The sequence below is a fragment of the Coregonus lavaretus genome (genome assembly GCF_964263955.1).
Source record: "Coregonus lavaretus genome assembly, chromosome: 13".
Taxonomy (NCBI): domain Eukaryota; kingdom Metazoa; phylum Chordata; class Actinopteri; order Salmoniformes; family Salmonidae; genus Coregonus; species Coregonus lavaretus.
The window spans coordinates 39,824,119-39,847,481 of NC_140000.1; the positions used below are offsets into that span (position 1 = coordinate 39,824,119).

General features: G+C 44.4%; 3 protein-coding genes across 3 annotated transcripts in view; 1 reads left to right on the plus strand and 2 right to left on the minus strand.

The window, feature by feature from the left end:
- Positions 1-2,293: 2,293 nt before the first annotated feature.
- Positions 2,294-6,977, minus strand: LOC311140035 (ankyrin repeat and SOCS box protein 15-like; the record flags this gene model as incomplete). Its single annotated transcript, XM_084175005.1, has 13 exons — positions 2,294-2,319; positions 2,657-2,749; positions 2,955-3,108; positions 3,374-3,650; positions 4,040-4,159; positions 4,539-4,727; positions 5,165-5,336; positions 5,566-5,704; positions 5,842-5,948; positions 6,121-6,279; positions 6,446-6,574; positions 6,746-6,798; positions 6,898-6,977. The coding sequence occupies 13 exons, from the start codon at positions 6,975-6,977 to the stop codon at positions 2,294-2,296; spliced, it is 1,698 nt and encodes a 565-aa protein (XP_084031131.1).
- A 690-nt stretch (positions 6,978-7,667) lies between these two features.
- LOC311139709 (NADH dehydrogenase [ubiquinone] 1 alpha subcomplex subunit 5-like) lies at positions 7,668-10,948 on the plus strand. Its single transcript, XM_084174631.1, has 5 exons — positions 7,668-7,695; positions 8,134-8,178; positions 8,316-8,432; positions 8,726-8,791; positions 10,740-10,948. Exons 1-5 carry the CDS (start codon positions 7,675-7,677, stop codon positions 10,839-10,841), a joined length of 351 nt encoding a protein of 116 aa, XP_084030757.1. The 5' UTR covers positions 7,668-7,674; the 3' UTR covers positions 10,842-10,948.
- A 104-nt stretch (positions 10,949-11,052) lies between these two features.
- The window catches only part of LOC311140714 (conserved oligomeric Golgi complex subunit 5-like), an 89,189-nt gene continuing 76,878 nt past the window's right edge, over positions 11,053-23,363 (minus strand). The window contains 8 exon segments of the mRNA XM_084175899.1: positions 11,053-12,825; positions 12,999-13,078; positions 14,395-14,521; positions 14,907-14,983; positions 15,146-15,383; positions 17,351-17,454; positions 18,399-18,461; positions 19,755-19,865. Of these exon segments, the coding sequence (XP_084032025.1) occupies positions 12,699-12,825; positions 12,999-13,078; positions 14,395-14,521; positions 14,907-14,983; positions 15,146-15,383; positions 17,351-17,454; positions 18,399-18,461; positions 19,755-19,865 (927 nt within the window). The 3' untranslated portion in view covers positions 11,053-12,698.

Sequence of the window (23,363 nt, forward strand, 5' to 3'; positions counted from 1 at the left end):
ATTAGACTATTAAAGTCTGTTGGACTTAACCTCTGTGTCCTGCGCCTGACTCCTCACCACATCCACATCGGTTCTAGTGACAGGTGGCCAGTAATAAATCTCTAAAACTAAGAGCATTGTATTTGGTACAAATCATTCCCTAAGCTCTAGACCTCAGCTGAATCTGGTAATGAATGGTGTGGCTGTTGAACAAGTTGAGGATACTAAATTATTTGGTGTTACCTTAGATTGTAAACTGTCATGGTCAAAACATATAGATTCAGTGGTTGTAAAGATGGGGAGAGGTCTGTCCATAATAAAATGATGCTTTGCTGTTTTGACACCACACTCAAAACAAGTCTTGCAGGCTCTAGATTAGTCTTATCTTGATTATTGTCCAGTCAAGTGCTGCAAAGAAAGACCTAGTTAAGCTGCAGCTGGCCTAGAACAGAGCAACACATCTTGTTATTCATTTTAATCAGAGGGCTAATATAAATACTATGAATGCCAGTCTCTCTTGACTAAGAGTTGAGGAGAGATTGACTGCATCACTTCCTCTTTTTATAAGGAAATTACAAATAGTTTGCATAGTCAACTTACACACAGCTCTGACACACACACTTACCCCACCAGACATGCCACCAGGTGTCTTTTCACAGTCCCCAAATCCAGAACAAATTCAAGAAAGCGTACGGTATTAATTAGAGCCATTATTCAAATCAAATCACATTTTATTTGTCACATGCGCCGAAAACAACGGGTGTAGACCTTACTGTGAAATGCTTACTTACAAGACCTTAACCAAAAATGCAGTTCAAGAAATAGAGTTAAGAAAATATTTACTAAATAAACTAAAGTAAAAAATAAAATAAAAAGTAACACAATAAAATAACAATAACGAGGCTATATACAGGGGTTCCCTGTACCAAGTCAATGTGCTTCCATAGAACTCCCATCTCATATTGCTCAAATTAAGAAAAAATAAGATACAGCAACACTTCACTGCACAATGCCTCTCCCCTATTTGACCTAGATATTTTGTGTGTATGTATTGATATATAGGCTACAGTATGTGTGCCATTTTTAAATGTATGTAGTTCTGTCCTTGAGCTGTTTATTAATGTTCTGTGTTATGTCAGGTTTCATGTTTTGTGTGGACCCCAGGAAGAGTAGCAGCTGCTTTCGCAACAGCTAATGGGGATCCTAATAAAATACCAAATACCAAATCTAGCGCACATGATTCTAATAATTAGCTGGTTGATAAACTCAACTACAACTGGCATTAGTGCAAAAACCTACAGGAGGGTAGCTCTCCAGGAACAGGGTTGGAGAGCCCTGGTCTATGGTATGACTAGTGGGTAGGAAAACAGTGTCCACTCCACTGTGTCTCTCCGGGCGGCAGGCTGGTGTTGACAGGGCAGGAATGCTGCTGTTCAGATAACAACAACAGGCTGGCAACGCTAGAACTCTCTCAACATAACTCTACATTGGACCATGCTACTCTAGTCTAGCTGTGCCTTCACAACAACAGAACCCATGTTTGGTTCAGTCAGTTAACTGGGGTTTCAATATATGATCTGAATACAGAAATTGTTCAGCTACTGTAAAGGCCCAAGGCTTGGTTGGAGTGGAGGATACATTTACATTACATTTAAGTCATTTAGCAGACGCTCTTATCCAGAGCGACTTACAAATTGGGTACAGTGTATAGGACTATAGTAATGTGCGTGGATGCGGATTGTAACATTGCCACCCAGTAGTGTTTTAGGGTTACTCGATTCTGCTTTGGAAAAACAGCCGAAATCCTAACATCTATTTTGGGAATGTTGCAAGATCTGGCTCATACCCTCTCTGTGTGCCAGGGAGAGTTGAGAGGAGAGGTATACTACAAAGCAGGATCATTGAGTTAGCCAGCTAACTCCTAAATATTCTGAAAAAACTTTTTTTTATTTGTTTTTTTTTTAAATGGGCATGGTCTAAGTTTAGCTTGCATAATAAACCAGAAAATCAATAGTTATTTCAGGTTGTTTATGAAAGTTAGCTGGTTAGCTGGATTCTGCTTTGTAGTATACCCCTCTGTTCTCAGTAGCCTTGTTTATACCTGGTGCAAACATGCATCCTGTCCTGATCTTGTCAACATTGACATTTTTAGACATTCGTATACACATTCTTTCAAAATAATATGTATTTATTTGTTTTAAGACTCATATTGATGCCATAAGTCAATGTTCCCACTTGTCAATGATTTTAGAGTGCTGATAATGATGATTTAAATGGTTTCACTGTCCAGATCTGTCTACACTTGCGCGCCTGACTACCTCTGGAGGTGGTCAGGGAAATCTGATCAGAATCAGAAAAATGTGGGCACAATCAGAATGTGGACAAGATCAGCACAAAGAATGCATGTTAGCACCAGGTATAAACGGGGCTAGTGACAACACATTCTCAGATTTAGAGCTCCACAACTAACTCACACAACTTTGAGAGTATAATATGGATGAGCTGTTGTCTAGATCTCTCTAGATTTAAGCCCTTGTCTTATGAGTCAGGTAGGTGTCAGGGTCACTGTAAAAGTCAACAGTCCATTGCAGCAGAGTCATTCAGGCCAGTGTCCAGTGAGTGTTTAGCCCTACGTATAAACTGAATGAGCTCTCAGAGAGTTATTTTTAGTCCTGACCTGCAGCCATGACTTCAGGGTCATTCAGTCTCCTAGGGGTCATCTGTCTCCTAATGACCAAACGACACTGGTGCTGCAGGGACCGCGGGTTGTCTGGGGATACACACACATGGATGGACACACACACACACACACACACAAAGTCAGGTTATTCTGTTCATGATGATGGCGAGTTGATCTGTAAGATATTTCAGTATTTGCGTTCCCACTGTTTTTTGTCCACTATAGGCAAATGATTATTGTATTTGTGATTATAAGAGGGAGTGGATTATGATTATTAGCAATGATGCTGCATTACCCAGAATGTCACAGATGTCTGGCCACTCCTTCTGTTTCTCCAGGACCCGTAGGAGGTTGGGGAAGATACATGGGTGTCTGACGTAGTCCAGAAGCATCTGTACCACACTCCCCGCCAGGTTGACCACCGACGACAGGGAGATGATTTTACAGAACTGGAGCAGAGAGCGAACAGGACAGCGAGACTGACATCAGAAGGACAAGGTATTAGCTACACTTGCTTTTATGTTCTAAGTTAGACCAACACATTCTATATCAGCGGCGGCCAACCCTGGTCGTGTGCAGGGTTTTGTTCCAGCCCAGAACAAAAATACAGTACCTGCCTCCCTCCAGATCCAGGACTTACCTACTTCCTCTATTCTAAATCAAAGATTGGGGGCCAACTCCTGGTCTACTGGAATAGACCAGGAGTTGGCCTACAGGACTTATCGAGGCTCTGTAGTCCTGGTTATAAAATAAAGTTATTCTATAGTTATGTTGGTAATCGACCCAGGAGTCGCAGTCCATATCCTGTCCGTTGCTGTGGTTACACAGGAAGCACTTGTCTACGTCGTAGCCGTTGTTGAGCAGCAGGCGCAGCATCATGTGATCTCTGAGACAGTACTGCAACGCGGTGGGAAACACTGTGTCACTGATCATTCTGAAGTAGCAGTTGACCTTGGCACCACTGGACAATAGCAGACGCACCAGCTCATACCTGGGGAGGGATGGGATCGGGTTAGACAGGTGATGTCATAGAAGAGACCAGGAAGTAGCAATACATGGGCGCTAGGTTGAAGATGAAAGGTTAAGACAATGTCATAATTCCAAGCGGAAGCGTTAAAAAATAAACAAATTCATGGGACCTAGCATGGGAGCCAACAAACTGTTCCAATAGATAGAAGTTGGTGACATCACTGCTGTGCTCCATTCAGTTTCATTTATAGCTATTGCAGAGTTAGTTTGTGAAACATGGACTACTCTCAAGTAAGAAAAAACCTTCCCTGACGGAGACATGAAGACTTGCGTTATCCCAAAGCTAACACCTAGGCTTAGTTCAGTGGTCTACCACGGTCTTAAGTTACCCATACAGATACGGTCTCATACCTCCCAGCGCGTACAGCCACCAGGAAGCAGCGTAACGGGTCCAGGTCAGTTTTGGCACCGGCAGCCAGCAGCATCTCTGTGCAGGTGACATCACTGTTTGATACGGCGAAGTAGAGCGGACTCTGGTAACACAATAATAACAACATGATCAATTGATCCATTTTGTTTAATTCTTATCCAAAACATATTACATTTAACACGTTTATAATCAGAAGCCTATATGCAGGGCCGGCCTCAGGCATAAGCGGTTGCTTAGGGCCCCCTGCCGCGAGGAACTCAGTCGGGGTTGAAAGCTAGAATAGTAGAATACACAAGGTGCAATTTTGTAAATGTGGTTGTGCATCAGCAGTTCTCTTGTTATGTCAGTCACTGACAGTCACTCAATTAGCGATGTCACACAGGAATCAACCGCACAACTCTGGAGTTACAAGCACCTGCCTCTTGGGCAGGGCTCCTTTATAAAAGAGATTGTGTGTCCGTGTGTGCCCAATTGTACTACCTGGTTTGTGTGTGTCCATGGATTGTACCTGAGATGTGTGTGTCCAGCTGAGCGTTGACATCGAAGCCTTTCTCTATGAGCAGCTCCAGACAGTCAATATGGCCGCCATCTGCTGCAGAGTGGACTGGGCTCTGGCCAGACAGACGGATGGCTCTCTTAGTGGTGATGGGGATGAAGGTCCTCAGAGCACTGGAACAAACACAACATCATAGATCAGATTGTTGATTATACCATCACTATTGATTATGTTGTTGAAATAGGATCTAGCCTATGAACTGAACAACTGATTCTAGACCCAGGGATGGACAATTCCTCAGGGACAACACTTTCTAAGAACTGGATAATCAGATAACTCTCTAGCCAAATACATGTCTTGATCAATTGATTGCCACAAAGACCAGCATGCTCTCCAGTAGCTGTACAGTACATCCCTGTTCTAGACTGTTAGTAATATATGCCATTTAGCAGACGCTTTCATCCAAAGCAATTTACAGTCATGCGTGCATACATTTGACATATGGGTTATTTTACGTCCTGGGAATCGAAACCCACAATTCTGGCATTGCAAGGGCCATGCTCTACCAGCTGAGCTACAGTGCACCACGTAGTAAGAGTGAGCCACTCACAGGATGTGTCCCTCATAGGCAGCTCTGTGTATGGGCAGCTGGCAGGCCAGACTGGCTATGTTAGGGTTGGCTCCAGCTTGCAGGAGGAGGTCTATGCAGTCCAGGTTCCCTGAGCCGGCTGCATCGTACAGAACAGTGTCTCCGTTATATGCCTGGGCATTCACGTCGCCACCTGGTGGGGAAGGAGGATGATTAACCCTATTGTAGTCCTGTAGACTTGTGTTCAAGCCAAACGTTTACGTATAACTGATATTTACATTCAACTATTTTTCAGTTCCTTGTAATTGTATTTTTGGCTATTCTTCAATAATGTTTATTTGCCTTTTGTTTTGACAATATATTTAAAAAATGTAATCAATGTATTCATCAAGGACAATCTAAGGCCTCTGATTGGCTCGTACCATTCTGTATGAGTATATCTAGGACCTCGGCGTGGGCGTACTCGGCTGCGATGCCCAGCGGGGTGACATTGTGCCCATCTATAGCTGTCACCTTGGCCCCATGTCTTAGCAGAAGCACCAGGATGGCACTGCAGCTCACCTGGCAAGATAACACGCACACTTTTTAAGGAAAAGGGAATTACAATAAAACATTGTTTTTTTTATGACATTTTTGGCATTCCAGCACCTTGATGAAGCAGTAATATAAACAAGACTACAGGTGTAACTCCAACTCACCTTTGCTGCCTCGTGAATGGCCATCCACTTCTTCAGACACACCTGTTCCACGAAGGCCCCACAAATGATCAGAGTGGACACCATGTCATATGATCCCTGTCTCACCGCTAACACACATCAGCACATAACAAAACAGCACATGCATGCTTGATTGACAACATAGAACAGTGCTTGAATACAGTATAGTGCAGTGCCAGTGTGTGTGTGTGTGTGTGTGTGTGTGTGTGTGTGTGTGTGTGTGTGTGTGTGTGTGTGTGTGTGTATGACTGTGTGTGTTACCGAGCAGCAGTGGGGACTCGTTCAGGCTGTTGGTTTTGTGTGGAGACGCTCCATGCTGCAGTAGAGTCCTGACATTCTCCAGCAGACCCTCTTGAGCAGCCAGAATCAACGCTGTGTCCCCGTCTGCAGTCACATCCTCCACAGTCACATCACAGGAAGCTGCAGGGTCACACACACAACAATAATGGGAATTAAACACATGTATTAGGTGTTTCATTAGTACCTAATATCCCAGTAGCAGAGTGTTATAGAAGCAGTACTGTAAGTGGCTACTGGTATTTGAGGTACTATTTGTGAGGTACTGCTGGTGAGGTGGGCCTCTCACTCAGCAGGAGCTGATCCAAGACCTGTTCCTGGGACGGCACGGCTGCTCTGTGTAGGGGAAGCCACCCTCTGCTGTCCCTCTCTGTGAACGCCTGCAAACCAGAAAGCTCCTGCAGGATACACACATCACCTAGGGAGAGACACCACACAGAACCCTAGGTTAGGGTTATGGATAGGGTTATGGCTAGGGTTAGGGTTGAACCCTGATGTGGACATAAAACTAGGGTTAGGGTTTATGGCTTAAGGGCAAGGGTTGGGCTAGGGCAGTTTGAAAGGCATGGTCGGTGAGGGGTAGTCCTACCTTGCTCGATGGTAGTCACTATCCTCAGATAGTCACCACTGACTGTTTGTATGCTGTTGAAATATGGGTAAACTAAGTCAGGGAGAGGTAACATACTTATTGTGAGATGTGCGAATAATACATGGATGTAATCTTCTCCATCTTCTGAATACCTGTCTATTGATGAATCTCGAATACTCTCTCGAATGGCATACTCAATGAGCTCCTCCTCACATCTATCGACGTCCTCCATTCCTACAGAGAAATAAATTAGAAACACCATGAACCTCAAAAACACATGTCACTGCAGTCTGCATAGATCAACAGACACTTCCTAAACTATAGGCATACAGACAGGAATGACATTGCAATGATAAGTTGAAAGGTTTTAAAGCACCTTCGTTACTATCAAATATCTCAATGAATGAGCAACTCCAGTCTTACCTGTGAAATCTCCAGTCTCCGAAGGTTTGTTGGCTGCAAACTAAGTTTTATGTTGGTGTTTACAGGAGTAATGGGATATTTTTAGACATGACCTGCTTGTAATACCAGCCCCACACGCTCTGAAAATGCCTGTCACGCTGTTACATGCAGTGTTTAACTATCACACTACAAGTTTATCATAATAAGATGTAATTTACTATAGGAGACATACAGTATAGACAGGCTGTCCGGCTTATAGCATACAAGTCCTACATTATTTGGATATTGCTAGTATGTGTAGTGTACCCACTTCGAATGATAGTAAATTACAATTTGTAATACTTATTTTCCCAATATAATCATTGAACTTGTAGGAGCCGTTGGTTAATAACATGTATAAGAGGACTCATGTCTACTTCCTACAACTACACAATCAAACATGCTGAGGTTTTATTTTGAAAAACGAGGACGCGTTGACGTCATTTTTATTCGACAGAAGTGTCCCATAATCCATTGCGCCCAAAATCATGGCAGCCGTTCTGAAAAAGGTACGAGTGGAGGTCATGTTATGATTTTGTGAAAATGTAATGTGCTTTTGTTTATTCAGTTAGTTTGCTTTGACTTTACAATTGATATGAGCGTTGTCGCGTTCTATTGACAAGCATTATTGTATGCTAGCTAGTGTAGCAGGCTGGTTGGCTCGTCTTCTAGCTAAAAAACTTAGCAAGCTCATTTGCTGCAGGGTTCGCGGATAGCTACTTCGATCTGCTATATAAGGGTTAGTTACCTAGATCAGTGGCTTGTCCGTTGTGAATTAAATATAGCCAACTTCATGGCTGACACGATACTAACTTAAAGCTACATTACGTTTTATCCATATGTTCTGTAGTGTTCCACCTTCCTTCTGAATGCCATATGATTATTTAACCATGTAGTCTCGCGTGCTAGCTAGCTATTATGCTCATTGTGTGTAATATTTTCCCCAGACAACAGGCTTGGTGGGACTGGCCGTATCCCACAACCCCCATGAGGTGAGTCCACAGTAATCACCATAATATACAGCATTAGTAGTTTTGTAGCTGCACTAATGACCATAAACAGCAGTAGTAGACCACACCTACTTTTGTCTGATAATGTAACTCTGGTGTGTGTGTGTGTGTCCCCTCAGCGCCTGAGGATCCTGTACAGTAAGATCCTGGCATCTCTCCAGGTCATCCCTCAGGATGCAGCCTACAGAAAGTACACAGAACAGCTGGTCAACGACCGCTTTGACCTCATCAAAGCCGTAAGTTACACTCCAACCATGGTCAGGTCCAGAGCAGACTTGGGGCAAATGTTTTCAAACGTGACCTGGGCTATTGCACTGACAAGTTTAACACAGTAGAACACCAATCCAACCAGCCCTCATTGTAACTGTGAGTTCATGTATTAGCTTGAACTTGTATGAACCTCTTTGAGGGTATCCCCTTGTTAACTTTTATATTTGATATCATGTTACGAGACATTGTTTGGGATGGGGTCTGTGTGTTTCAATCCATATAGATAATTTAATTTGTCTTTCTTCATTTCAATTGAAAGGAGCCTGATGTGGAGAGACTAGAGAAGAAGATCAACTGTGGTCAGATCGAGGAGGTCATTCACCAGGTACAGAGAGGAGCCTCACACTCATTTCATTGCTTTGTATCTTCCTCCTAAAGTTCCTTTTTCTAGCCCTGTTTATGCCTGGTTTCAACATGTGTTCGTTGTCCTGATCTTGTCCAAATTCTGGTTGTGGCCACATTTGTTGACAGGTGTAGACAATCAAAAGACGCATTGTGATCTGATTGTGATTAGATCTTCCTGACCACCTCCGGAGGTAGTTGAAGACACATCTTGTGCGGATATCCTTGAAGTGTAAACAAATCCAGACAACGAAAGCGTATGCATTTGGCCAACGTCACGGTTGTCCCGGCCTTTCAAAAAAAGCTGACCGGACAGTTGAATTAAAATCATGGTCTTTAGAAATCAAGTGCCAACTGGCACTGTGGTCGGATATGCCACAGTCCAATACCGCATCCAGCTCTGATTTAAAATTGGCATATAGAAAAATATATTTGAGACATCCCGAATGAGAGAAAAAGGGTTCTCCCGTTCCCACATCCAATGCCAGCGCAAAATCAAATATTTGAAAACATCATAGGCTACAGAAAGACCAAGGACTGTAATAGCAGAATTTAAACTGAAGTAAAAATATATTGGGGATGCATGCAGGGATGGACTATGATGGAGTTGCAGCAGAAGAGAGCAGTGCATGACACTTGTATGGTAAGGTATAGGCTTAATGTTCCTCCTGTACCTTTATATCTAGCCAGAATGAACAGTGGGCAAGTGGTGAATAGGCTATTTCAGTTGCTGTATCAGATATGAAAATAATAGTGATATTATAATGCAATCCTTTTCGATTATATTGTGCATTTTTGAGCATTTCTCAGATATCAATTAAGTGCAGAAGATGTCCAAACTGATGCGAAAAGGCGCATAGGTTTCTGTAGCCTAAGCATGAGCGAGGCGACTGTCCAATAGGCTAATGTAGGCTTCAATACGAAGGACTCTTTAGGCTACTTTTAGATTGACACTTTGTTCCTTTATAAAGCCTTTGCTTTACATGCTTGCTCCTTTGCACTTTTTATAGATTGCTGCATTTTTATAATTTGACCACACGTCTTGCTATAGGTTATCATATTGAGGTACCGTTAGCGAATTATCACTGATCAATGATTTGGAGGAAACTAAACCACCGTTGTTCTCCCAGCATGTCACTTTTTTTTATTCCTTTGGTACTGTATAGGCCTATACTAAAGGTTATTTACAATATTAAGACAACGTATGTAAACATCGATGTGTAAAGAACAACCCTGTTCAGACCTGTTTGGATAATGCGTTGCGCCATTCAGAGATGCACTTTGTAGCCTACTCTGTAACTTAACCTGTTTCTACTGTGTGCATTAGGGCCTAAGTGTAATTTTTATTTTTTACTGTGCAATATAGGTATTTTGTACACGTATCCAGATACTCAGATCGTTTGTGTGGTGACTTTTTTGGTGATGGGAGAGATTCTCTGAATATTTATTTTGTACGGCTGTGGACAGGTCCAGGTTATCGGGACAGTAGCCTATTACACCCAGTCTTAAATCCTTGGGTAACAAAAGTAGGCTGTAATGATGAGTATGAAACTATTGATTATAAAAGTGTGCTGTTTTCTGTCGATTTATACAGCGTGTCATAATGGAAGGTCCAAGGCAGGTTGGATGAATTTGTATACAGGGAGGGACCAGGGAATCTGGTCACAATACGGACGAAGTGGGTAGATGAGAAATACATTTTATTACCGTGTGTAGACGCAACAAATCTCGATCAGATCATCTTGATTGGATGACGACAGCCATGTTAATGCAAGATGTAACCACGGCTACTGAGACATTGTTTTGTTTCTCAAACTATTTTGAAGCATTCAAAAACCTCCCTTAATAGTGTATCTCCCTCTTCCCTTCCCCTCCCCATTTATCCTACATCCCTAGCCTTATCTGACCCACTAATTTCCTTTTTCCTCCAGGCGGAGTGTGAGTTGGCCCTATCCAGGAAGATGGCGGAGTGGAAACCATGGGAACCACTGATTGAAGAGCCTCCCGTCAACCAATGGAAGTGGCCCGTTTAAAGACTACTTCCTGTATTTATCATATGTCTGTTTGTGTCAATGTGTAAGTACTTCATGCCCCATTCCCAATGAAGCATGTACAAATAAAACTGGAAATATTTTCCCTATCCTTGTAAAACTAATCTTTGACATTTTGCCTTGTGGGTACTGGGTGATAAAAAAATCATTTTTCAGACAGTTACATAAAAACACTCAGCCAAACCAAGGAGAATGAATGGAAGTTAAATAGCAAGATACTCTTTATTGAAAAAAATGTCTAGAGCACGGTTTATGCCTGTCCTGATCTTGTCCACATTCTGATGTTGCTATTTTTTTGTTGCAAAACCATTTGCTACTGTTTGCACTAATGAATACACCCCATGTGTACACCTGACAAACCTTGAATAGATAGTGATTGGATCACCTTGATCAGATCACGAAAACCACATTTAATTAATGCAAGGTGTAACCAGGGCTATAAATAGACCACCTTTGAGAAAAGGCATTGTCCTATCCTAGTGCCCAATGCACCGCACATATTTAAAGCTGTTCAGTCCAAGTTATCTTAGAAATGTAATTAGTTAAAAACGTTGGGTAAGATTGGACAAACAAAAGTCACAACTGGGATATGAACTGGCAACCATGTGGGTCTCGACATGTATAATGTCCCTCATCCACCTCCAATCTGCCAACTGTAAGGCAATTATTTTATTTGACTCTCACCTCTACCTACTGAGCTCTGCCCACAGCTTTCATCTCACCTCTACCTACTGACCTGTCACTGAGCTCTGCCCACAGCTTTCATCTCACCTCTACCTACTGACCTGTCACTGAGCTCTGCCCACAGCTTTCATCCAACCAATACATTTTTCCGGGACTACTTCTGGAGGTGGTCAGGAAGATCACATCATTTTAATCATCTACACCCGTCTAAAAATGTGGGCACAATCAAAATGTGGACAAGATCAGGACACATCCTGCATGTTACCAGGTATAAACAGGGCTCAGGATACAAGCCTTCATCAGGGAGCCCTCTTATCAGGCACAACAACTTGTTTTACTTCTCGTATTATTATAACCACAACCTTAGAGCTTTAGACCCACAGGACATCATTAAATAAGACAGAACATATGAACAGTTCTATAGGCCAGACAGGAAAATAGCTGATTCAGTTTAAACTGTTAAGTGTTTAATAGACTAAGGGCTCTATTCAATCCATATCGCTGTAGCGTTATAGATAGCGCGCTATAACTCTAAAGGTAATTTCCTAATGAGCCGACATCTGCAGCCTTTACTGTGAATGCAGTTTCCGCTGACACGGAACATTGCCTTTAAATTTAAAATCGCTGAATTTCTGCCATACGGATTGAATAGAGCCCTTAGATTAGGTTAACTATTATTATTAAAGCCCTACCATCAATCATTCCTTATAATGATAATCATTGTTCACCATAAAGCATTTAATAGAACTAAATTATAACCATTATAACCAGTAAAGCCCCTACCAATAACTAGCAAGCATTTATTTCCCATTCACCAGTATGAAGCACAGGTAACTGCCCCCTTGTGCTGCCCTCTGTGGCATAGTCATAGAATTAGCAGAACAGAAATGTGCTTACAACATGGTGGGTGGCGTTCCATTTGGAATGTTTGAATTGCTCCTTATCACATCCATTGAAATGAGCAACACTGAAGTCATATCAATAATGAAACTCCTGTTGGGTGGACCATTAAAAAGGCTAAGGATTTTCATAACCATGTCTGTTCTACAAATTCTATAGTCATAACATTCATAATATTTGGCTGTGTTCTTCACTGAGGTGTTCTCCATGCCCATGTGAAACACAGACAGTTGCATAATGGAAGCTGTAGTTCCCTCAGGTCCTGGAGTCCTGGGCTCCGCTGGTGGCCCTCTGCAGTAACTGAACCATGATGGGGTAGACAGGGGCGAACTCCTTCCCCTGACGAGCCCTCACACTCTGCATGTAGGCCTCCAGAGCACCCCTAGCACACACAGATGGAGATAGAGTTACGAATGACACACTACCCAATAGAACTGATATGAATTTCATCATTTTACCACAAGAGGGTGGTCACGCACTCCTCTGAGTGAGACCAAACAACCCACCAGCGGTCTCATAAAGGCTGTAAGACTTTTGTCATTCTCCTGCAGTTACCTAATGAGTGTGAGGCGGTCTCTCTCTGAAGGGTGGTCATCCAGCCACTGGGAGTAGCGAGCGATTGACCACTCTGCTCTCTGTGGAAGAGGGAGAATTAATACGAAGTGAAGATAAAGATGACGCTTGGAAGCAGTATAGATAAGTGTCTATAGTAGTGTGTGTAGGTACACTACAAGACCAAAAGTATGTGGACACCTGCTGTTTGAACATCTCATTCCAAAATCATGGGCATTAATATGCAGTTGGTCCCCCCTTTGCTGCTATAACAGCCTCCACTCTTCTGGGAAGGCTTTCCACTAGGTGTTGGAACATTGCTGCAGGGACTTGCTTCCATTCAGCCACAAGACCATTAGTAAGGTCGGGCACTGATGTTGGGCGATTAGGCCTGGCTCGCAGTCAGTGTTCCAATTCATCCCAAAGGTGTTCGATGGGGTTGACCTCAGGGTTCTGTGCAGATCAGTCAAGTTCTTCCACACCGATCTCAACAAACCATTTCTGTATGGACCGCGCTTTGTGCATGGGGGCGTTGTCATGCTGAAACAGGAAAGGGCCTTCCCCAAACTGTTGCCACAAAGTTGGAAGCACAGAATCGTCTAGAATGTCATTGTATGCTGTAAAGTTAAGATTTCCCTTCACTGGAACTAAGGGGCCTAGCCCGAACCATGAAAAACAGCCACACACCATTATTCCTCCTCCACCAAACTTTACAGCTGGCACTATGCATTGGGACAGGTAACGTTCTCCTGGCATCCGCCAAACCCAGATTAGTCCGTCGGACTGCCAGATGTTGAAGCGTGATTCATCACTCCAGAGAACGCGTTTCCACTGCTCCAGAGTCCAATGGGGGTGAGCTTTACACCACTCCAGCTGACGCTTGGCATTGCACATGGTGATCTTAGGCTTGTGTGCGGCTGCTTGGCCATGGAAAGCCATGTCATGAGTTCTTGTGCTGACGTTGCTTCAAGAGGCAGTTTGGAAGTCGGTAGTGAGTGTTGCAGCCGAGGACAGACGGTTTTTACGCGCTACGCGCTTCAGCACTCTGCGGTCCCGTTCTGTGAGCTTGTGTGGCCTACCACTTCGCGGCACAGCCGTTTTTGCTCCTAGACGTTTCCACTTCACAATAACAGCACTTACAGTTGACCGGGGCAGCTCTAGCAGGGCAGAAATTTGACGAACTGACTTGTTGGAAAGGTGGCATCCTATGACTGTGCCATGTTGAAAGTCACTGAGCTCTTCAGTAAGGCCATTCTACTGCCAATATTTGTCTATGGAGATTGCATGGCTGTGTGCTCGATTTTATACACCTTTCGGCAACGGGTGTGGCTGAAATAGCCGAATCGACTAATTTGAAGGGGTGTCCATATACTTTTGTATATATAGTGTGTGTGTGTACCTGGTGAGGTGATTTGAGCTCAGATGGTGCTCTGGTGAAGAGGAAGTGTAGCAAGGTGCTGTATGGAATCAGATCCCCCACGGCTGGACTGCTGGCTATCAGCTCACTGTTCTGGAACAGCAGGGGCCTACAAAAACAAACAAACAAAAAACACACAAAAAATGGCTCAGCCACATTGAGGTGTCTAGCCTAAATAACATGTTCATTATGTTACACCATTAGCCTTTACCCGTTATCTTTAAACCATTATCCTAGCGTCTAAGTAGAGGCAGACGGCAGGGAGACCGAGAGAATTACAGCTCTCTAACCCTCCAATAATGACTGACTAACATCTTCATTAAGATCCACTCTCACTCTAGAAACTACCGCTGCTATTGAGGCGTTCCCCATCTCATGAGTCAAAGGTTTAACAGGAATAGGTGTGGCATAATAACTGCTGTAATAACTATGTAGTAACTGTGTAACTAACGTGTCATAAATGTGTAACAAGCAGTGATGATGTAATAACATACCTGAAGGATCTCAGCAAGCGGTAGGGTTTCCCCAGCTCAGACACTCTCCTACAGAGAGGAGCTACGGCCAGCTCCATCTAAAAATACAGAGGAGAAATAGCACTGTGAGAACACGAATATAGAGTTACTTGGTGAACTTCAAGATGCACAGAAAGACCAAGAGACAGACAAACAGAGAAGGAGAGCTTGAGACAGACAGAGATACCGATAATACCCTCACATACAGCCCTTCTCCTCACCTGAGCGAAGTCAGCAGCCAATCTCATCTTGCCTCCCTCCCCTAGGGGGCGCAGCAGGCTGGCGTGGCGGATGAACAGTGTGATGCAGCGCTGGGCGATGCGCTCCGTGTTGTCGTGTATGAAGTCGACACACTGGAAGTGGCGGAAGTAGTCCGCCATCACACGGCCCACAAAGCCCTGTAGCTCCCGCATGTACAGAGAGCAGGGCACGTCCGGTTTACCCGGGGTGGACATAGACCTGGAGACAGACATATATAGAACACACACACACACACACACACACACACACACTATGGTTAGTATAGGTCACAGACTAAGGGTCTGACTCATAACCTTGAACCTCAGGCCATTGACCCACAATGATTGAGTGACTACACACTATACCTGTGTGTATGTGTGTGTGTGTGTGTTACTGAGTGTGTGTGTATGCAAATGTGTGTATGTGTGCGCTGCGAGTCGGCTAAGTCCCAGCAGGGCCATGTCTGTGTAAGAACAGAGAGCGGAAAGCAGTCTAGTCTGTATTCAGAGTGCTAAATGTCAATCTGAGCTCTCGGTCTCTGTATGTATGGCCGTGACAGAAGAACCAGTGTGTGCCAGGGGCCGATAACATTTAGCCAACGGCAGGAGGCTACAGTACTGACGCAGGGACCCTTTGTGTGGCTCTGTCTAATGGGACCCTGCTAGCTGTGTGTTTGTCATGATTGCAAAGCCCCAAGACTAACTGAGTCTACAGGTCCATTAGGAGCCTCTCTATTGTACAGAGAGGAGTCTGGCTAATTTGAATGGAGCAGCAGCATGAATGGAGGGAGAATATCTGAATGTAACTGTAGAGGGTCTAGACCAGGGATTCCTAAACCTTATCAACCCCCCCCCCCCCTCTATTTCTATGTGCACAAGCACTGTTCATGACACAAACTGTCCACACCTCTCTTGATGGCGGAGAGAACATTTAGCAGGTTGAAAGCTTATTTTCTTGCAATTCTACAATTTTGTCATGTCTAATGTGTATTCGTGTGATATTTGAGTGACTCAAACATTACAACAAAATCTATGGGCTAAAGAACCTAGCTAGAAAACGTTATCCGGCTTCTAAACAGCTCTCCAAAGTATGCAATGACAAGACAAATACTGATGATGTCCTACCCTATTTCGACATTTCACCTTATGCATTCTACTATTACAACATTTAAGAGTAAGTTGAAAGCTGGACCCCGTGCCCCCCCCCCCCTGCCGACCCCACCTAGGTGGCGCGCCCCACAGTTTGGGAACCCCTGGTCTAGACCATAGCGATCTTATTAAATTAATTCCTAATTCTATGGTCTAGACTGGTTCTGCACACATATACAAGCGAGCTGCTGGTCTCGCAGCTAGGCTACACAGGGCTATTACCTTGGCTGGCATGCATGGATGCTTGGTGACCTTTTTACAAAATGAAAACCCCCATTATTTTATTAACACGTCAATATCGCCACTGTGACTAGAATCCTGCAACAGCTACTCTGCCACTGTGTCCCTATGACTTATATCTGGGAGATGGTCAGTGGGGTCAATGGCTCAGGGAGACTGGGATGGTAGCGTGACTAAGAGTTCACTCAGAGGACATGTGTGTGTGTGTGTGTGTGTGAGGAACAGGGTGAGTGTGTGCTAGAACTAGTTTTAAGATAGTCACTACAATGAGCTCCCTCTGCGCAATGCAAGTGTGTGTAAGTGTATTTGTTTGGGAGAAAGGGGGCAGGGGTGAGTTCAGCCATGTTGGGTTTATCTGACCATGAAAGGCCATTTGGACAGGGGGCTGAAGAGACAACACACACACACGTGCACACACGTGCACACACACACACACCCACACACACAGAGGATGCTATACGAGAGCAGAGCGGTGTGTGTAGAACAGTGGATAGCCTGAGGATGTGTGTATGAGTGTGTAAATGTCATGTTTGTGTTACAACACAAGCTCAGGGGAAAGACAGAAACATTTTTTAAATGTAAATTAGCAACAGATGCTGTTCAGAGCCAGGTGGAACACAGAGACAATCAGATAGTAGTATCACAGATAACTTATTGTCACATATAAAGCTCTGTAGCACCATGTCACCAAGCCCACCTGTAAACATTACCCTTTAACAACTTAAACCCCAACCTTACTCCTAGAACGGGGGCAACTAGCTTGATGAGTGTGGTGTCTTAAAGTATGTGTGTACTAACCCAGAGAAGTCTTCCTGATGCATAGTGATGATGATTGCTTCTATGGAGTCACTGACCGACAGCAGGAGAGGCTGTACTGCACTGGCCATCAGAGCCTGTACTCCCTACACGCACACACGCACACACGCACACACACGATAATTTAATATGGCATAAAAAGAGGTTGTGTGTCATAACTTTGAAACAACTCAGTCAGACAATGACATCTCAAATATCAGTGGGCCAGGTGTGTAGCTGAAGGACACAGTCCCGACAGGGACACACCTTATTGGCTTAAGTCTGCCATTGCCTAGCAACCCAAACAGACAGGTGGCTGCTGGTCGTCTTGGCTGCATGAATGTGATTTGCTGATTAGAGTACATTTGCAGTGCACTCTAGGATAGGCGCTCTGTGCACGTGACATGTCAAACGAGAGAAGAAGAGCATGTGTGTGTGTCAGTCGCGGGGTTCAGAGTGGGGCCGCCAGTTTATCGTCCGCTCCATCTTTAGATCAATCTAAACTCAATAGACCTGACCCAGTGTGTGTGTGTTTGTGTTTGTGTGTAGGTGGCTAAGCCCCTGCCAGCGATAGATAACCAGATCTCTGTTCAGATCTCCTCTCTAAACTCCTTCACAACAAAGTTAACAATGTCCCCTCCGTTGTGTGTGCGTGCGTGTGTGGGATTGGCGGAACGCAGAGATTAACAAGCCTCCGACCGTTTTCCCAGTTACAACAAAAGGCGAGTGATTGCCAAAGAAGAGTCTAAACACGCCGCTCAATGTTTACCGTTTTATCTCCCAGAGTGAGATGCATCAGCAATAGCAATGTTTTGTTTGGCTTCCATAACTCAGTTCCAAGTTCTAAAAGTGCCCATTCAAACCCCATAATGAGAAACCAACAGCATAATCCACCACCATCTGCACATCAGATAGAGTGGTGAGCAAAAAGAAGAGGGGAAGGATAGAGGAGTAGAGATGAGAGGAAATCAGTAGAGAAGAACGATAGAGAGGAGGAGTAGAGAGGGGAGAAGAGTAGAGCAGTATGGGAGAAGACGAGTGTCTGTCTTACCTCTAGTGAAGCAGTGAGAGCATGTTCAGCAGCCGGAGGACATGACCCCAATCCTGATATCACCTGAGAACACACACACAAACACATACACACACACAAGGGTCAAAGATTAGGTTACAGTGAAACCTGACAAACCCTAATCGTTTATTTCACCACATATCCCTCCCATACTCTTCTTCTAGCAGTTATTACAGCATTTATCCTCCACGTCCCTCCTTCCATCCCATCCTTCTTCTCTCCCTCCCTCCTAAAATAACCAGCCGTTCTTGCTGAAACGGCCTCACTCTGCTTTCAAATGGTAACATTTTGACAACCTCCCAGGCCACTAAATATTTGATGGCAGAGTAATCTCTTTTTATTAAACTATTAATCACACAGGCCCCAGCACCAGGACACATCATACATCTTTAATGGGCCATATTAAGGAATACGTTTCCACATCTCTCCCTCTAACTCTCTCTCTCTGGAGCCCACTTCCTCTCCCTCCCTCCCACTCACTGCATCTCTCTCCCTCCCTCCCACTCACTCACTGCATCTCCCTCACTCCTACTCACTCACTGCATCTCTCTCCCTCCTACTCACACTCTCTCTCTCTCTCACTCACTGCATCTCCCTCACTCTCTCTCTCTCTCTCTCTCTCTCTCTCTCTCTCTCTCTCTCTCTCTCTCTCTCTCTCTCTCTCTCTGTCTCTCTCTCTCAGCTAGTTTACTTTGGGTGATGAGATACATTAACTCTACAAATACCTAGGGTAATTGGTTGTCAGCATTTCCCCATCAAATCATTGTGACACCAGATGACCAGCACACACACACACACACACACACACACACTCTTCTGCGTGAACTCTTAGTCACGCTACCATCCCAGTCTTCCTATATTTAAGCAATAAGGCCCAAGTGTGTGTGGTATATGGCCAATATACCACGGCTAAGGGCTTTTCTTAAGCACGACGCAACACGGAGTGCTAGGACACAGCCCTTAGCCGTGGTATATTGGCCCTATATCACAATTCCCTGGGGTGCCTTATTGCTATTATAAACTGGTTACCAACGTAATTAGAGCTGTAAAAATAAATATTTTGTCTTATCCGTGGTGTACGGTCTGATATACCGCATCTGTCAGCCAATCAGCATTCAGGGCTCGAACCACCCAGTTTATAATGTGTAATAAAACACACGTGTCATGTAAAACATAATGTAGACGTGTAAAACAATGTGGACATTTAAAACATAATGTGGACATGTAAAAAGAACACAGTGCAAGCTAATAAGTGTAATGTGTGTGATGGTGTGAGTATACGTGTGCGTGTATACGTGTGTGTGAGCGTATTGGTGTGATTGTGAGTGTGTGTGTTACCTTAGCAACAGCCTGGTGTAGTCTGTAGAGGGAGTTGACCACCGCCATGTTCCTCCTCTGGCCTTCTGTTAGAGGCCCTATCACCTGACTGGCATCCCCCTGGGTAGATAGCTAGAGCGAAAGAGAGAGTGAGAGAAGAAGGGAAGGATGGAGGGAGAGAAAGAGGAAAAGAGAGGGTGGGAGAGAGAGAGAAAGGGAGAGGGGGAGAAGGAGAAAGAGAAATAGGTGGAGGGAATAGAGGGAAAAAAAGTCAAGTCACCTGTAGTTCTCAGCAGACACACAGCAGCAGTGAGAGGGCACACAGGAGCCAGACATCAGCTCCCACTGCTATAGCAGAGTGGGTAGGGGCCAGGGAACAACACACACACACAACGGGGCAGGAGCCAGGATCCAGCTGTACTAGCAGTTTCTGCTGCTGTCTTCAGGACATGTTCCACAGGGGGAGAGGGACACCTCACCACCACTCATCTCAGAGGTGATAACAAGCAGGTCTCTCTCTCTCTCTCTCTCTCACACACACACACACACACACACACACACACACACACACACACACACACACACACACACACACACACACACACACACACAGAGCTGGGAAAGTTAGAGGTTCCCTATCTAATCCTCATCATACCTACTAGACTTAATCAAATGATTGGAGAGGAGAAAATAGGAGGAAAAGTCATAGACAAGCTCTGAAAATAACATTTGGAATGGAATGATCTGGAAGAAATCTGAATCTTCACACCGCAGACAGAGTGCTGATTGGATAACAGAAAGAGAGAAATTAGGGCCCTCAAGAAGACAGAGGTATTCAGGCCATCTCAGGAAGACACAGAGAGAGGTATTCGGGCCATCTCAGGAAGACGGAGACAGAGGTATTCGGGCCATCTCAGGAAGACGGAGACAGAGGTATTCGGCCATCTCAGGAAGACAGAGAGAAAAAGCGAGAGATAAGACAACATGTGCTAAGTGTTGCCATAGCAACGGTCTAAAAATGGCAGAGCAACAGTTAACTATAGCCTCAGAGTGTAGTTGTGTGGATGGCAGACACGCACACACACGCACACTGGCATTCATGACACATGCACGTGCCCACACACACAAACACACAGAAAGGTGTCAGGATACCAGCCCTGAAGCAGCTTCCTGTTCACACCTGAGTATGTCTGTGTGTGTGGGAGTGAGAGTGTGTGTAGGCCCTGAGTGTGTGCATGGGTGTGTGTGTGTGAGAGAGAGAGACTGTGTGTAGGTCAGGCCTATGTGTGTCGCATCTCAGTGTGTGTGCGTGTGTCAGAGTGTATATTTAGAGCTTGGGGTGTCTGGGGAGGAGGCTCCAACCTACTAATGAAGCTTCTGCTAAGTGAGTCACTGCTTTGACAGTGACACACACACGTGCACACACACATATGCAGTCTATGTACGCACGCACGCTACATGTAATTCTACATTCACAAGTCCTCATGACTCATTGGACAGGGAAAGTCACAGGGATGTGTCAAAGTTCATAAATGTGGTTCCTCGTAATGGTGTGTGTGAAGATTTGAGAGAGAACAAGACCTAACCTATCGATCTGTGAGACAATGAGTAGAAGCAATGATTGCAATCAACCACCGCCCGGAAATTGGTATGTAAAGAAAAAGAAACAAAAAAACAGGTGGGCCAGCATGTCACCATCCAACCCCAGCCCGGAAACCATGTTTCCCATCCCTTCCCATCATGCCTAGAAACACAGGTTGGTTGCCAGTCCCCTCCCCCTAATATCTCTATCTACACACAATCCCCCATAATGACAAAGCAAAAATAGTTTAGAAATGTTAGCTAATTTATTAAAAATAAGAAACTGAAATATCACATTACATAAGTATTCAGACCCTTTACTCAGTACCTTGTTTAAGCACCTTTGGCAGCGATTACAGCATAGAGTCTTCTTGGGTATGACACTACAAGCTTGGCACACCTGTATTTGGGGAGTTTCTCCCATTCTTCTCTGCAGATCCTCTCAAGCTCTGTCAGGTTGGATGGGGAGCATCGCTGCACAGCTATTTTCAGGTCTCTCCAGAGTTGTTAGATCGGGTTCAAGTCCGGGCTCTGGATGGGCCACTCAAGGACATTCAGAGACTTGTCCCGAAGCAACTCCTGTGTTGTCTTGGCTGTGTGCTTAGGGGGGTCATTGTCCTGTTGGAAGGTGAACCTTTGCCCCAGTCTGAGGTCCTGAGCGCTCTGGAGCAGGTTTTCATCAAGGATCTCTCTGTACGTTGCTCCGTTCATCTTTGCCTCAATCCTTACTAGTCTCCCAGTCCCTGCCGCTGAAAAACATCCCCACAACATGATGCTGCCACCATGCTTCACCGTAGGGATGGTGCCAGGTTTCCTCCAGACGTGACGCTTGGCATTCAGGTCAAAGAGTTCAATTTTGGTTTCATCAGACCAGAGAATCTTGTTTCTCATGGTCTGAGAGTCTTTAGGTGCCTTTTGGCAAACTCCAAGAGGGCTGTCATGTGCCTTTTACTGAGGAGTGGCTTCCATCTGGCCACTCTACCATAAAGGCCTGATTGGTGAAGTGCTGCAGAGATGTTTGTCCTTCTGGAAGGTCCTCCCATCTCCACAGAGGAACTCTGGAGCTCTGTCAGAGTGACCATCAGGTTCTTGGGCACCTCCCTGACCAAGGCCCTTCTCCCCCAATTGCTCAGTTTGGCCGGGCGGCCAGCTCTAGGAAGAGTCTTGGTGGTTCCAAACTTCTTCCATTTAAGAATGATGGAGGCCACTGTGTTCTTGGGGACCTTCAATGCTGCAGAAATTTGTTGGTACCCCTCTCCAGATCTATTCCTCAACACAGTCCTGTCTCGGAGCTCTACGGACAATTCCTTCGACCGCATGGCTTGGTTTCTACGGTGACATGCACTGTCAACTGTGGGACCCTATATAGACAGGTGTGTGCCTTTCCAAATCATGTCCAATTAATTGAATTTACCACAGGTGGACTCCAATCAAGTTGTAGAAACATTTCAAGGATGATCAATGGAAACAGGATGCACCTGAGCTCAATTTCGAGTCTCATAGCAAAGGGGATGAATACTTATGTAAATAAGGTATTTCTGTTTTTTATTTGTAATAAATTATCAAAAACTTTTTTTTAAATCAGTTTTCGCTTTGTCATTATGGGTTATTGTGTGTAGATTGCTGAGGATTTATATTTATTGAATCCATTTTAGAATAAGGCTGTAACTTTAACAAATTTGAAAAAAGTAAAGGGGTCTGAATACTTTCCGAAGGCAAGTATTCATCAATTGGCATGGTGTCATTACTGTGTAGGCGCCGTGAGAGTTATTTAAGATACTCTTCAAAGAGGTAGGGTTTCATGCGTTTTCGAAAGATGGGCAGGAACTCAGCTGTCCTGACGTGTTTTTTTTTTTTTTTTTTTTTTTTTCACCTTTATTTAACCAGGTAAGCCAGTTGAGAACAGGTTCTCATTTACAACTGCGACCTGGCCAAGATAAAGCAAAGTAGTGCAATAAAAACAACACAGAGTTACATATGGGGTAAAAAAAACAAAGTCAGAAATACAACAGAAAATATATATACAGTGTGTGCAAATGTAGCAAGTTA